Below are 12,645 nucleotides of genomic sequence, written 5' to 3'. Positions count from 1 at the left end.
TGTGAGGTGTGGGAGCTCCGCAATGGGGGTCTTCCCAGTGCCTGCAACAGGGCCCAAGGCACATCTTTTGTACATTGTGTTTTCATGCTGCCTAAGGGTTTCCAGAAGGCTCTGCACAGCCCAATGTGGGAGGCCGGCTCCCTAGAAGGCCTCCGTGCCCTCAGAAAGGGGGCTCCACTTCAGCCCTTTACCATATACACAGTCCATCCAGCATCCAGAGCTGTCACTTCTGAGAGCCCACCACACGCTGGGATGGGCCCCCAGGTCCCTTGCCTCGTCCCTGCATGTGGTGCCCAAAGCCTGCGGGCCTGGCCCCCTCCCCTGACGATTGTTCTTTCTCTCCCAGGACCAAGATCTCGCCTGGCCGACAGTGGAGGCCCTGGAGCCTGAGCTCAGATGGAACTCTTCCGTGGAAATGGGAACTGTATGGAGATTCCAAACTCTGACTTCCTACAGAAAAAAAAAGAAAAAAAAAAGATTTTTTTAGCTTTGACAAACACAAAAGTGGTAATAAAGAGAGCCCTCCTCAACCCAAAATGTGAGCCACGTGTGGCAACCCCTCCTCCCAATTAACAAACCAACAGACAAAATTCTCTTAGTCTTTTGCCTCTTGATAACATGTTACTCTTCTGTTTTGTAAAGTGTGTGTGCTTGGGGTTCGAGGTGTGTGGGATTGACTTCTCTGCTTTGTTTTTTAAGATATTATATGTAAATGTAAAAAGTTATTTAAATATATATTTTAAAGAACCCTAACCGCCAACTTTTGCTGAAAAAAAAATCACTGCTGCAGTAATTGAACCACATCATGTGTAGATACTGTTGTCTCCCTGGAGGGAGCTCAGGCCTTTGAAAAGCTCAGGGCTACACCTGCCTTAGAAAATGAACCAGAAACTTGAAGTAAAGCTAGTTGATATGGGTACAAACTCTGAGGAACAATGCAATGCTGCCTCTTACTTTCTCGTGGCAAATCCCAACATACAAAATGTCAGGCCTTCTCGGAAGCCATGCCTCTCCAGCCTGCACCTTCAGGCAGCTGATGGAAACAGCTTGGGGTCGGGTGGAAGGTCTGCAGCACTGCGGAGCCGGGACAAGCCATTGCTACGTAAGCCCCAGGGTGACAGGGACGATTCTGCGTAGTGTCCTCAGTCTGTCCCCTCTGGTCATCGTCCTAACTAGGACAGAGTTTACAGTCCTGATTTTGGGCTTCCTGCCACTGGCTGCAGAGATGGCTCGACGGGGTGTGTGGGGAGAGACACCCAGGAGGAATCTACGTGGTTTTGCAGCCTTGGTGTCTACCCCAGCTGTGGGAGAGGTGGGATGGAGGGCGCCCCGGAGCGGACCTGTGCGCATGCGTCCGTGTGTGCCCGGCCACACACACCCCGGCTGCTTCCGGCGTTGGGCTGCCTTCCTGGGTGCGCGTCGCCGGGACCCGATAGGGTCTGAGCTCCCTTTGAATGACAACGTTTCCCATCCCATTGCTTCAGGGTTGTTCAGCCCTCTGCCTCGTGGCTGAAATTGCTCATCTCGCCTGTAAATGTCTACTATCCTTTCTACCTAATGCACTATTCTGTATTGATTCTCCATGAGACAGAGTGAAAGAGACTATCAGATAGTTTAGACCCAAAGGGTAGGTTTTTATATATTGTTCCAACCTTTTGTTGTTTGTTGTTGCTGTTGTTGTTTTAAGAGGGAAGAAGAGTTTAAAAACCCAAACCATTTTTTAAAAGTTTCCATTTTAAAAGGGAGAATCTATTTAAAGCTATTTCAGATCAGGGATCGTTATCCTTTTTGTCCAATGTATTTCTTGTTATTAAAAAATTTTTTTAGAAGAAACTAATCACATTAGCTCTTGTGTTCGCTAACTCTTCTGGTCACTTCTGTTTATTCATTTATTCAGCAGGTGTTTGTTGTCATCTGAAATGCTCATTTGCTGAATAGGAACCTTGAGTCCTGGCCCCCTGTAGGTGGGGAAGCAGAGACCCACCCTGGGCTGCCAGGGGACTGTGACGGCTCTTCTCCAGTCAGGCCCAGGGAAGGTCAGCCCAGGGTCCACATCACAACGTTTTGAATGAGAATCTTACTGAATCCCTTTTTCTTAAAAACCCCAGCCTGTGATGAGGAAATTTACTTACTTCCAGCCAGGATTTGTCAGAAATTCCAGCATCAAACGATTGAGCCGTTTGCCATTAAGGAGCTCACTGTGGTGAGATTTGTCATCCAGCCTCTGAGGTGCAGTCCCTTGGGGGCTGCCCCCACCCCCCACCCCCAGCACCGCCTGTGCCCAGCACACCTGTTGGCGAGGGTGTGCGAAATGCCTGAGCCCCGTGACACGTGATCTGGGCCGCCTTTATTCCTCGGGCCAGGAGTAGCAGCTGCTGAGGACAGCAGCTTGCATCTTGTGATTTTAGGGAAGGGGTGGGGGGTATGGCTTCTAACATGAACTACACAAAGCAGCTTCTCATTGTTGAGATTTTGTTTGTTCGTTTGTGGCTTTGTGTTTGTTTGTTTGTTTTTAATGCCTTTGAGTGCATATTATCTTCCTTGTCTGAAATCATACCCCCAAAGTGGCTTTCTTTAGCCCTGGCTGGAAAACCACTCCTCAGCAGCCTTAAGCAATAAATAGATGAGGAGAGCATGTGGCTTCAACTGGGCTTATTAAAATAAATGAGTCCAATTTTCATTTGAAAGAGCAGTAACTACAGATGGCCAAAAAAACCACATTTAATTTTCATAGTTTATAGGGTGGTAGAAACAGAAAAGTGAAACTTTCAGGCTTTAAACCTCAGCCGTTGTCTTAAATTTGTGTTGGGTCACCAGAGTATGGTGACCAACTATATCGCCTCACCATTCAAATCAAAAGAAATGTCTTCTTTGAAGTCGTAAGACTCCAATAATGATGACAAGTACCTTTTCTTGGTGGCCTCTCAGTGGCATGTGGGAGTTACATAGCTATGGAAACTGGGAGCATCACATCTTCCATTGAGAGAGACACACACACAAACACACACGCGCGCAGGAATGTGACTGTTGGGTGTGGTCCCGTGGCTCAGCCTTGGGTGTAGGACAGCCATGTAGACTGAAGAGTGCTAGAACCAGTTAAAAATGGGGGGTTGGGAGTTCTGGTCCACCAGGTACCTCTTTGTAGTAGACACAGCCCCAGGATGCTGGCCTTAACTCTCCGTCTCTTTGCCTCTCCCTAACCCTAACCCTAACCCTAACCCTAACCCACGCCGTTTTATGACACGTCCACCACTCTGCTGTCCACCACTCACACCCTCCCTTATGTGCTGCTAGTTCCTACTCAAAGTTCATGCAGGACTAATGCTTTTAAAATGAGGTCTAAAAAATAATTACTAATCAAGAGTATTATTTTTTAAACAGAACTGCCTTTTTCTATTCTTTATATAAACTCTATTGTGTTGGTCTAACAAGGCACTATTTTAAAATGTTTTTTTAAAAATTTCTCCCATAGCACTTAAAAGATATTTTGTAAAGACTTTGCTGTAAAGATTTTGTAATAAAGTGGTCTAAGGGCTCCTTCTCCAACATTACCATTAAAAAAAAAAATGTTTTAAAGGCTAGAAAACAACTTATGTATATTCTGTATATGTATAGCAGCACATTTCATTTATGGAAATATGTTCTCAGAATATTTATTTACTAATATATTTATCTTAAGCCATGTCTTATGTTGAGAGTGTGACGTTGGAATAATCATTGAAAATGACTAACATAAGGCCCTGTAAATACATGATAATTGCACACAGATTTTACATATTTGCCGACCAAAAATGATTTAAAACAAGTTGTAGTCTTCTATGGTTTTGTAACAAATTGTACAAATGACTGTAAAAAAAAAATACAATTTTATCAAGTACGTTATATATTGTCATTGCTCTATTTGGTAAAGGTCTACAGATTCCACAAAGGAGAGGTCTGCGTGAAGCAGTGCCTAATAACATCCGCTCGCTCATGGGAGCATCTGTGTAATTTCCTCTCCTGTTAACACAGAGTTCAGGTTATTGGGGATCCAGGTGGTGTCTGGGCAAGTATCTGAGAGACAGCGTTTGAGATTATGTCTCTGAGGTGGTGATAGGTTTTCTCCTCAGCCCTATGGGGGGAATGGTGGTCAATCCCAGCAGTCCACTTTTTGAACATAGGGACCGTAAACTGGGTATAACCATCGACTTCATCTGCTAAGCCTTTTCCTATCTGGAAGACTGAGGCCCTCCAGCCCCTCTTTAAGGAAAAGGGACTTGTAGGAAAAAAGCTTAAGCATCCAGCCTGGAAATGACCAAATCATGAAGGTGGAGAGGGGCCCCGAGTCTAAAGTGAATCTCATACCCATCTGTCTTGTTTCCCGGGGAGGGTAGTCACTGATCTGTAAAGTGCTCTGAGATCGCGTGGAAGGTGCAAAGTGGTGTTTATTCTTCGGACATTTAGCAGAGAATACCCTAATCCTGTGAGCTCCTGTCCCTATTTCTCGCTCTTTGACTTGGGCCATTTCTTGGGAGCATGCTCCTCGTGGACCTCTGGCCTCTTCCTGCCTGGCAGTGGGTCCTTCTGAGCACCTTCAGGGGTGGCAGCCTGGCTGCAAAGAGCCTCCCAGGGCTTTGTTTTGATGGCCTTGCCCAGCTCCTAAGTGTACCTCTCGGGGGTCCCTGAAGGGTTCCACAGCATTGGCTCCACCACCGTGTGGTGCAGAGCCCAGTGGCCCTCTGTGCAGAGGCCATGGGTGGTTAATGCATCCTCCGACAGCTGCTGTCTCTTCCTGGTTTCCGGAAGTGAGGTGAGGCTCGGCCCTTCCAGGACACTGTCCCAATGTCCCGGGGTAGCACTTGGGAGGCAGCCACATGTTCAGCATATCTGCTCTCAAGATCTTGGCAGAGTGTTCCTTTTTTCTCCTTTGAACTTTCTTTACTGTAGCCAGGAAGAAAGCAGAGAAGTCAAAGCTAAAACTTGAGAAGGGAGCTCAGGATAATTATCTGGGATTTGTGTCCCCAAGTCTTGGTTACAGCCACAACCAACATTTGTCTAGCATGTTCTAGTTTACCGAATTCCTTCAGGGATACCACTGCGAGTGTTTCCCCACAGCCCTGTAAGGTCAGCAGGAGACAGCTTTAAAAGCAAGGAAATTGGAATGGGTTTGCCCAAGGCCACACAGCCAGAAGGTGGACCACGGCTGTTACCTACTGAGTGCCACCCAGGACCCTAAACATCTACTCTGTGCCAGGCTCTGCTCAAAAGCCCTTTGCATGCATTAACTCATTTCATCCTCATGAAACCCTGTGAGGGGAGGGCTGTTTCTCCACATCTTATAGATGACAAAAACCAAGGTAGAAAGAGACTGAGCCCACGGTCCCCCTCAATTACGGTCAGAGCTGGGATTTGAACACTGACCACCTAGCTCCAGGGTGCATTCTGAGCTCTGCTGGCCACCGTGGACTAACGGAGCTGGACTCAGATCAGGCCTCTGGGCGCCAAGTTCTCCATGTGGACGTTCATGACCAGGTCTGTGGCTCAGCTCTGGGGTTCAAGCATGTGCATCTGAGCCTTTCCCATCCTCATTTTTGCTTCAAGTCAAGTTTCTTTTGTCTCCACTTCTGAAAGCCACTTTATCCTCCTCTCAAACTGAGCAAAGGAGAAATATGCATGACCCCAGATCTGTCCTCTCTCCACTAAATCACGCCCCCACCCCCATCCTGACCCCCCACAATCCTGTCTTTAACTTCAGGGTTTCCTTCTCTTGGCATGAAGCCCTAGCTTACCTTTCCTTCTCCCCACCCCATCACATTTTCTCCACCACCAGCCATCACCTACCTCATTGACGCCTCCTGCAGGCCTCCTGTGCCTGGGTGAACCTGGCCACTGCCCCACTGGCCACTTGCTGTTGGAACTGATGGAGTTTCTTATCCCGCCCCACTGGGCGGCTTTCATTGCTGAATCGTCCTTGGACTTTAATCTCTTTGAGGGTTTCGCATCTCCAAACTTGCGTGGTACTGGGCAGCATTTCTCCTTCAGTTGTCGCCTGAGCAAAAGTCTAACCAGGGAGAAGGAACTGGCAATTAATGGGTTCTTTACAACTTCCCAAGAAGAGGTGGTACCTGGTACGGGAGCATTGATGTTCTGCTTTGCACACTTTCTGGTTGTCCAGATGTTGGTGAGAGCTGGCGAGTCCACATAGCAGTCCTGAAGCCTGGTGTTCATAAGATAGACTGTCAGAGTCCATAGGTGGGGTTGCTGGGATCTCATCTCACAGAGATTGGATGCTAGAATTATAAGGGGGAGAAAAGGAATAAAAAAGGCCAATTCTCAAGCAGAGACTAGAAGGTCTACTTTGGAGGTAAAGTATTAACATCTTTTTATAGACCATTCCTTCCACACAGCTCTTAGAAATCTTTCTGCACAACCTCTCTCCTGCACACCAAAACCTTTTGTACCAAGTAGGGAAGCAGTAGAACTTCACAAGGTCACAGTGATGGTCAGGTTCTCAGAGAACATAGCGTGCTTGGGCTGGAAGCTGAGGGAGGGTCAGAGAGCATTTATAAGGAATTAAAGACCATTTCTGTCCCCTGGAAAGCTAAGGGAACCCATGGCAGGAAAGGAATGGGAGATGGGATCGCTCAAGCTTCCTATAGGAGCTGTAGCCACTCCTCAACTATGCTGCAACCCAGAAATGACAGCAGGTAAAATCGTGCCAAGCCCTGAAATCACTTTCTAACCAGACTGCCATGAGCCAAGAAAAGCTGCTAAGCAGGGAAATATACTCTGGGGTCTAAAAAGGCAAAAGCACAATGTAAATGATGCTGGCCTCCATTTCTTGGGACCAGCCAAGAACAAGAGAACAATTTGGATAGATTAGAATCACACACTTAAAGAGACCTGGCTTTCTAAGAAATGTCATCTATAATAAAATAAAATCACCTTACCATATTTCGGTTGCCTTAAATTTTATTTTAGTTAGCTTAGTAGGGGGAAGAAATATGTATTTTCTTTTCCCTTTTCTCTGTTTTTTTGTTTTGTTTTAATATTTCTATCACCCGTCTTTCTCTGCCTCAGTCACGTATGGGCAAATTGCTGTTTGTTTAGATTTTGCCTCTCATGCAGTTTTGAACCATTATCTCTAGTATTTGTGATGTCACTCTGGTTTGTGATGTGGGTGTGGGTGGGTGTTACATCATCAGATTTTTATAATTAAATTATGTTGGAAGAAGTTCTATTTTCTTGTGCTTACAGCCTCAGGAACTTCTCAAGCCCTCATTTTCCCCAATATGGCGCGGGTGAATTTTGAAGGTTCTGACATTCTTAAGAAGCACACTTTGCACGCAATGTAGTCAAATATGCAGACCAGATCTGTGGATACAGGTAGCGAGATACATCCTTACAGGTGCGAAAGGGCCCTTCTCCGTGCACATAAAGGAGGTACTGTTAAGTTCTCAGAATAGCTGCCAAGGCTAGGGACCAGAAATGAAAGAACACGTTCCTGCAGCCCTGGGCACCTCTGCCCGCATGTCTCTCTCGGGGGAGAATACGTGGTTTCTGGAATGCGGTTTTATTTTACATCCCATGGCAAATGCAGTAATTAGAGCTGTTAGCAGTGTCAAGGGCTTGAAACAAGAACAAAGACGCCTCTCCCTGGGAACTCTTGGGCAATGCCTATCTCCTTATCAGGTGCCTGCCCTGTTGGTGGTTTTGATTTTTCATGTACAGAATGCCAAAGGAGGCTCCCTCTCCGGGGGGAGGAGAGCGAAATGGTGGAAAAACAGAGTATGAGTCTGGCAGGAGTTCCTGGAATCACATGCGTTGCCTGTTTGATTTTTTTTGTCCCTGGAGTGAATCAAAGTCGCAGGCAGACCGCACCGCAGGCCACCGTGGAACCACCACCAGGCCACCGGCATCTGGACCCACAGATGCTTGGGAGGACAGTGGGGTTAATTCAGTGGCAAGCTCTGGCCTCACCTCTCGAGAGGTCGGTCAGTTTTAGAGCTGGGCATTGGAAAGGGTTTGTCTTTGGGAAGGGTCTGCAAACGTCTGGAGACTGGGCAGGCAGGCATCCTTTCAAAGCCAGTGAACCCTGGAGAAGTGCCACCGGGCCCTGGGGCTACAGTCTGCCTTTACTCTGCGTGGCAGGGACAGAAGGGCAAGAATGGCACATGGAGCTGCTCTTCTGCTTTCCTTCTCTCCTTCCCCATCTTGAGGTTGGCTTTCCCACACCACCTCTTTCCAGACACTCAAATGTATTTACTTTCCTAGGCCTTTGACTCAAGAAGCACTCACTGTCTCCTTCTAGCACAGAGCTGTTCACACAGATGGCAGCTGATACAGACTCTTCAAGTTCTATCAAATTCTTCTCTCCCTTCTGTGTAACTCCCTTCAATTGACACTGCCCTAGTAGTAAGCCTCACGTTCCTTAGAAATAACTCAGGGTAATTTGGCCTGTGCTATTTCTCCTATTTCAGTAAAATCTGTGTTGATTTGAATGCTCACTGTAGTCCAAACATGGTTCTAGACAACACTTTACCAACATCATCTCACCAAATGCTACCAACAGTCTTCTGCATGAGTTTGGGTGCTGCTGCCATCCCTACTTTATAGATGAAGAAACTGAAGGTCAGGGACTTCCCTGGTGGTCCAGTGGTAAAGAATCTGCCTTCCAATGCAGGGGACGTGGGTTCAATCCATGGTTGCGGAACTAAGGTCCCACATGCTGCGGGGCAACTAAGCCCGCATGCCACAACTACTGAGCTCTTGTGCCCCAAATAGAGAGCCCGAATGCCGCAAGCTACAGAGCCCACGTGCTCTGGAGCTCGCGTGCCACAACTAGAGAGAGAAAACCTACACACCACAACTAGAGAGAAGCCCATACCACAACGAAGAGCCTGCGTGCTGCAACTAAGACCCAACACAGCCATAAATAAATACATTAATTAATTAAAATTTTTTAAAAAGAAAAGAAACTGAAGGTTCAATTGCTCAAGGACCATGCCTCAGGCCCAAAAGCTAGTAACCAACAAAGGCTGGACTCAACCCAACCAGGGTCTATACCACCTTTGCTCTTATCCACTCAGAGCTATGCTGTGACACTTTGCCTTGCATCTGGTTGGCCCATCCACGTACCACACCTGGGCACGGACCACATCAAGTCCTATTGATGGCTCCCAGATCCATTTCTCAATGGGCAAGTGAATTCACATCTCTGGGCCTTACTTGCCTCATCTGTGAAATGCGGATAGTAGGAGTGCCTACCCCAGGATCACTACGCGGAGGAAATGGGACAACGCATGTGAAGCACTTGGCATGGCTCCTGGCAGAGAGTAAGTGCTCAGTAAATAAAGTTCTAATTAATGTTGGGGTTTTTTTTGGTTTTTTTTTTTGTTTTTTTTGGCTGTGCTGTGAGGCATGCGGGACCTTAGTTCCCGAACCAAAGATTGAACCCACGCCCCCTGTGGTGGAAGCACGGAGTCTTAACCACTGGACCAGCAGGGAAGTCCCTAATGTTATTAACATTATGGCCCATTCACTCATCTGACCCCTTCTTGAGCCCCTGTTGCTCATGGTCTGAGTGACTTAACCCAACATTTTATAGGAACTTCATCCCAGGTCCTTAGCTGTGTGCCCATCTGGTTTATGAGACCAAGCAATGAGCCTCTTTTTTTTTTTTAATTGAGGTATAGTTTTTCAGATTCTTTTCTATTATAGGTTATTACAAGATATTGAATATAGTTCCCTGTGCCACACAGTAAATCCTTGCTGTCAAGCAATCAGCCTCTTGAAACAGGGGATGATTCTGATCTGACTTGGGTATCATGACATTTCTTTTCCCACGATCCACCTTCACTAAACATTTGTCAGATTCATCAACCTTATGGAGGTGATGTATCTACAGGAGCTTCATTTCCCCTTGGTTTTAGAAGTTGTCCCGAATATCCCTGCTTTGTTAGATGGAAAGGGAAGCGGGTACCTGAGGATACACTAAGGAAAGTAACTAGTCTTTAACAGAGGTTGTTCTGTTGAAGGTTGTTCAGAAGTATAAAGTCAGGATGGAAAGACTCTATTTGATCCAGGGTCCTGAAACCATGGCAAGAGTTTCCATTGTTGGTGCCAACACTTGATCCAGAGACCTTGGGGCTGAGGTCATAGGGCTTCCATGTTGCTGAAAGTCCTGTTCCTGAGTTTGGTTCGCCAATGAACCTTTTTCACTCTGCTGAGATCAGTCTAAATAACCTTTATTTTCCACCCATCCTTTGGAGCTGTTCTTCCTGACATATCTAAACCACTGCTTCTGTCTGGAAACACATCTGCCCGTCTCTGATGCTTAGCCAGTCTCTGCTCAATGTATTTTTAGCTCCGATAATCTTTCTTCTTTCTTTCTCTCCTCTACTACCACTCTTCTCTCTAATTTCTCTGAGCTCCTGTTCTCCTTCCGGAGGGTCAGTGAATAAAGAGGAAATTGAGCCGGGCTTCCCTGGTGGAGCAGTGGTTAAGAATCCTCCTGCCAATTCAGGGAACACAGGTTCGAGCCCTGGTCAGGGAAGATCCCTCATGCCGTAAAGCAACTAAGCCCGTGCGCTACAACTACTGAGCCTGTGCTCTAGAGCCGGCGAGCCACAACTACCGAGTCCACGCGCCGCAGCTACTGAAGTCTGCGCACCTGGAGCCCGTGCTCCGCGAGGAGAGAAGCCACCATGATGAGAAACCCGCACACTCACCAAAGAGCAGCCCCGCTCTCCGCAACTAGAGAAAGCCTGCGTGCAGCAATGAAGACCCAACGCAGCCAAAAATTAAAAAAAAAAAAAAAAGTTAAAGAAAAGAGGAAATTGAGCCAATTTATATGAACTCTCATCTTCCTCCTTCATGCCCCACCCCCAAATTCTAGTGGAATTTAGTTGTTTTTAATTTCCTCAGAAGATGTTTTTATTTTAACACCCAAGCAAGTAAACTTCCACACCCATATGGGAACACATCTGAGGTTTGTGATGTAGAAGTTTTAGGAGAGAAGAGAAAAACTTTGGATGAGAGAACTTGAAAAGATTCCTGAACCATGATGCAAACTCGGAGGACTAGTGATTTAGACCACATGTACTGAATACACACCTATCATGGGCCAAGTATGTGAAATGAGGTTGCCCTGCCCATTCTGCTGCCCCTTCTCACCTGGCTCTGAGTTCTCAGATGTGGCCACCTGGATGCCCCACAGACACTGCTAACTCGTTATGTTCAAAACCAAATTCTTTTTCTCCCTTCACCCCCATCAGAACAGACTAACTACTGCTTCTCTTGAATTTTCCATCACTAGTTGCCTGACCCAGAACCTGGGAGACAGGATCAGTGCTGAGATGAGCCTGAGGCTAAAGGAGAATCAGGAATCTAGGTCCTGTTTTTATTTACAGTTTTTTATTTTATTATTTTTTTTATTTACAGTTTTGAGATTCTGTTCATCATTAATTTTTTTTTTTTTTTTTTTTTTTTTGCGGTACGCAGACCTCTCACTGTTGTGGCCTCTCCCGTTGCGGAGCACAGGCTCCGGACGTGCAGGCTTAGCGGCCATGGCTCACGGGCCCAGCCGCTCTGCGGCATGTGGGATCTTCCCGGACCGGGGCACGAACCCACGTCCCCTGCATTGGCAGGCGGACTCTCAACCACTGCGCCACCAGGGAAGCCCTGTCCATCATTAATTTTTTGACATTCATTTAGAGTTTTTAAAGATATTGCATTAAAACACTGTCCATTAAATATATTTAATATATTTAAAAATTGATTAAATATTTGTCTTGATTACTGAGTTTTGGGGGGCCCCCTTAAATCTTGTGCCTGAGGCCAATGCCTCACTTGCCTCACCCTAATCCCAGCCCTGGACCACTCAGTAGGCGTTGGTTGCTAGAACCCCATAAAGATAAGAAGGCAATTTACCACGGTGATGAGGAGTAGGGTCCTAAAGTCCCACTGCCTGGGGTCATAGCCCAGCTCCACCACTAGGCAACCTTTAAGCAAGCCATTTAACCTCTCTGTATGAGGGGGCTCGTAAGAGTGCCTCCCTCATAGGGCTACCGTCATATGAGAAATGTGATGACAAACATTGCACACTGCTGAAAGCTTAGTAAAATCCTCAGTAAAGGTTTGCTATTCTTGTTATTATAATCAGACTCCTCATCCAGTGCTCTCTCCACAACATGACTGCCCTTTGAGTAGAAATCACCGCAGCTGGAGTTTCAAAGATACCAGGATCGCCCAAACTCCACCAGCTGAGATCTCTCAGCTTCTTGGCAAATCCTGCTGCCCTCGGGAGGAATCCAAGGGCCTGACTGCAGAGCCGGCAGACAGACAGACACCAATATCTTCCTGGAGGCCCCGGGGGCTACAGTCAATGCCCTCACTCTTTCCATGAAATAAAGCTGCTTAAGGACTGAGGCATGTGAAGTATTGAAATGAATATCTCAGGCAGCTCCTTGCCAGGGCCAGGGACCACATAACTGAGCAAAGACCTTGAGCCATTACGTGCCCTGACCTAGACCTGCTCGGTGGTATTTTTAGCCTCTGTGTGCTGTTTCCATCACCTGTGCTGGGCTTTACGCTGGAAAAGAGGGGAGGGAGGGCTGGGGACAGCTAGAGAGATGTTTCTCATGGCAGCCAGTGGGGGCAGGAGCT

The 12,645-nt window shown here is 46.9% G+C and overlaps 2 protein-coding genes across 2 annotated transcripts in view; one reads left to right on the top strand and one right to left on the bottom strand.

Moving 5' to 3' along the window:
* The window catches only part of ZNRF3 (zinc and ring finger 3), a 148,678-nt gene extending 144,796 nt beyond the window's left edge, over positions 1-3,882 (top strand). Inside the window, exon 9 of the mRNA XM_004283766.4 lies at positions 347-3,882. Within this exon, the coding sequence (XP_004283814.2) occupies positions 347-390 (44 nt within the window). The 3' untranslated portion in view covers positions 391-3,882. The remainder of the gene's footprint in view (positions 1-346) is intronic.
* Positions 3,883-4,471: 589 nt separating this feature from the next.
* On the bottom strand, positions 4,472-4,946 carry C15H22orf31 (chromosome 15 C22orf31 homolog; the record flags this gene model as incomplete). Its single annotated transcript, XM_033412834.2, is given in 2 exon segments — positions 4,472-4,794; positions 4,797-4,946. Coding segments are annotated over 2 exon segments (468 nt in total), but the record flags the coding sequence as incomplete, so codon positions are not given.
* Between the last annotated feature and the right edge of the window lie 7,699 nt (positions 4,947-12,645).

The sequence above is a fragment of the Orcinus orca genome, chromosome 15, assembly GCF_937001465.1.
Source record: "Orcinus orca chromosome 15, mOrcOrc1.1, whole genome shotgun sequence".
In the NCBI taxonomy this organism is placed as follows: domain Eukaryota; kingdom Metazoa; phylum Chordata; class Mammalia; order Artiodactyla; family Delphinidae; genus Orcinus; species Orcinus orca.
This window is presented reverse-complemented; position numbering and strand designations above follow the sequence as displayed.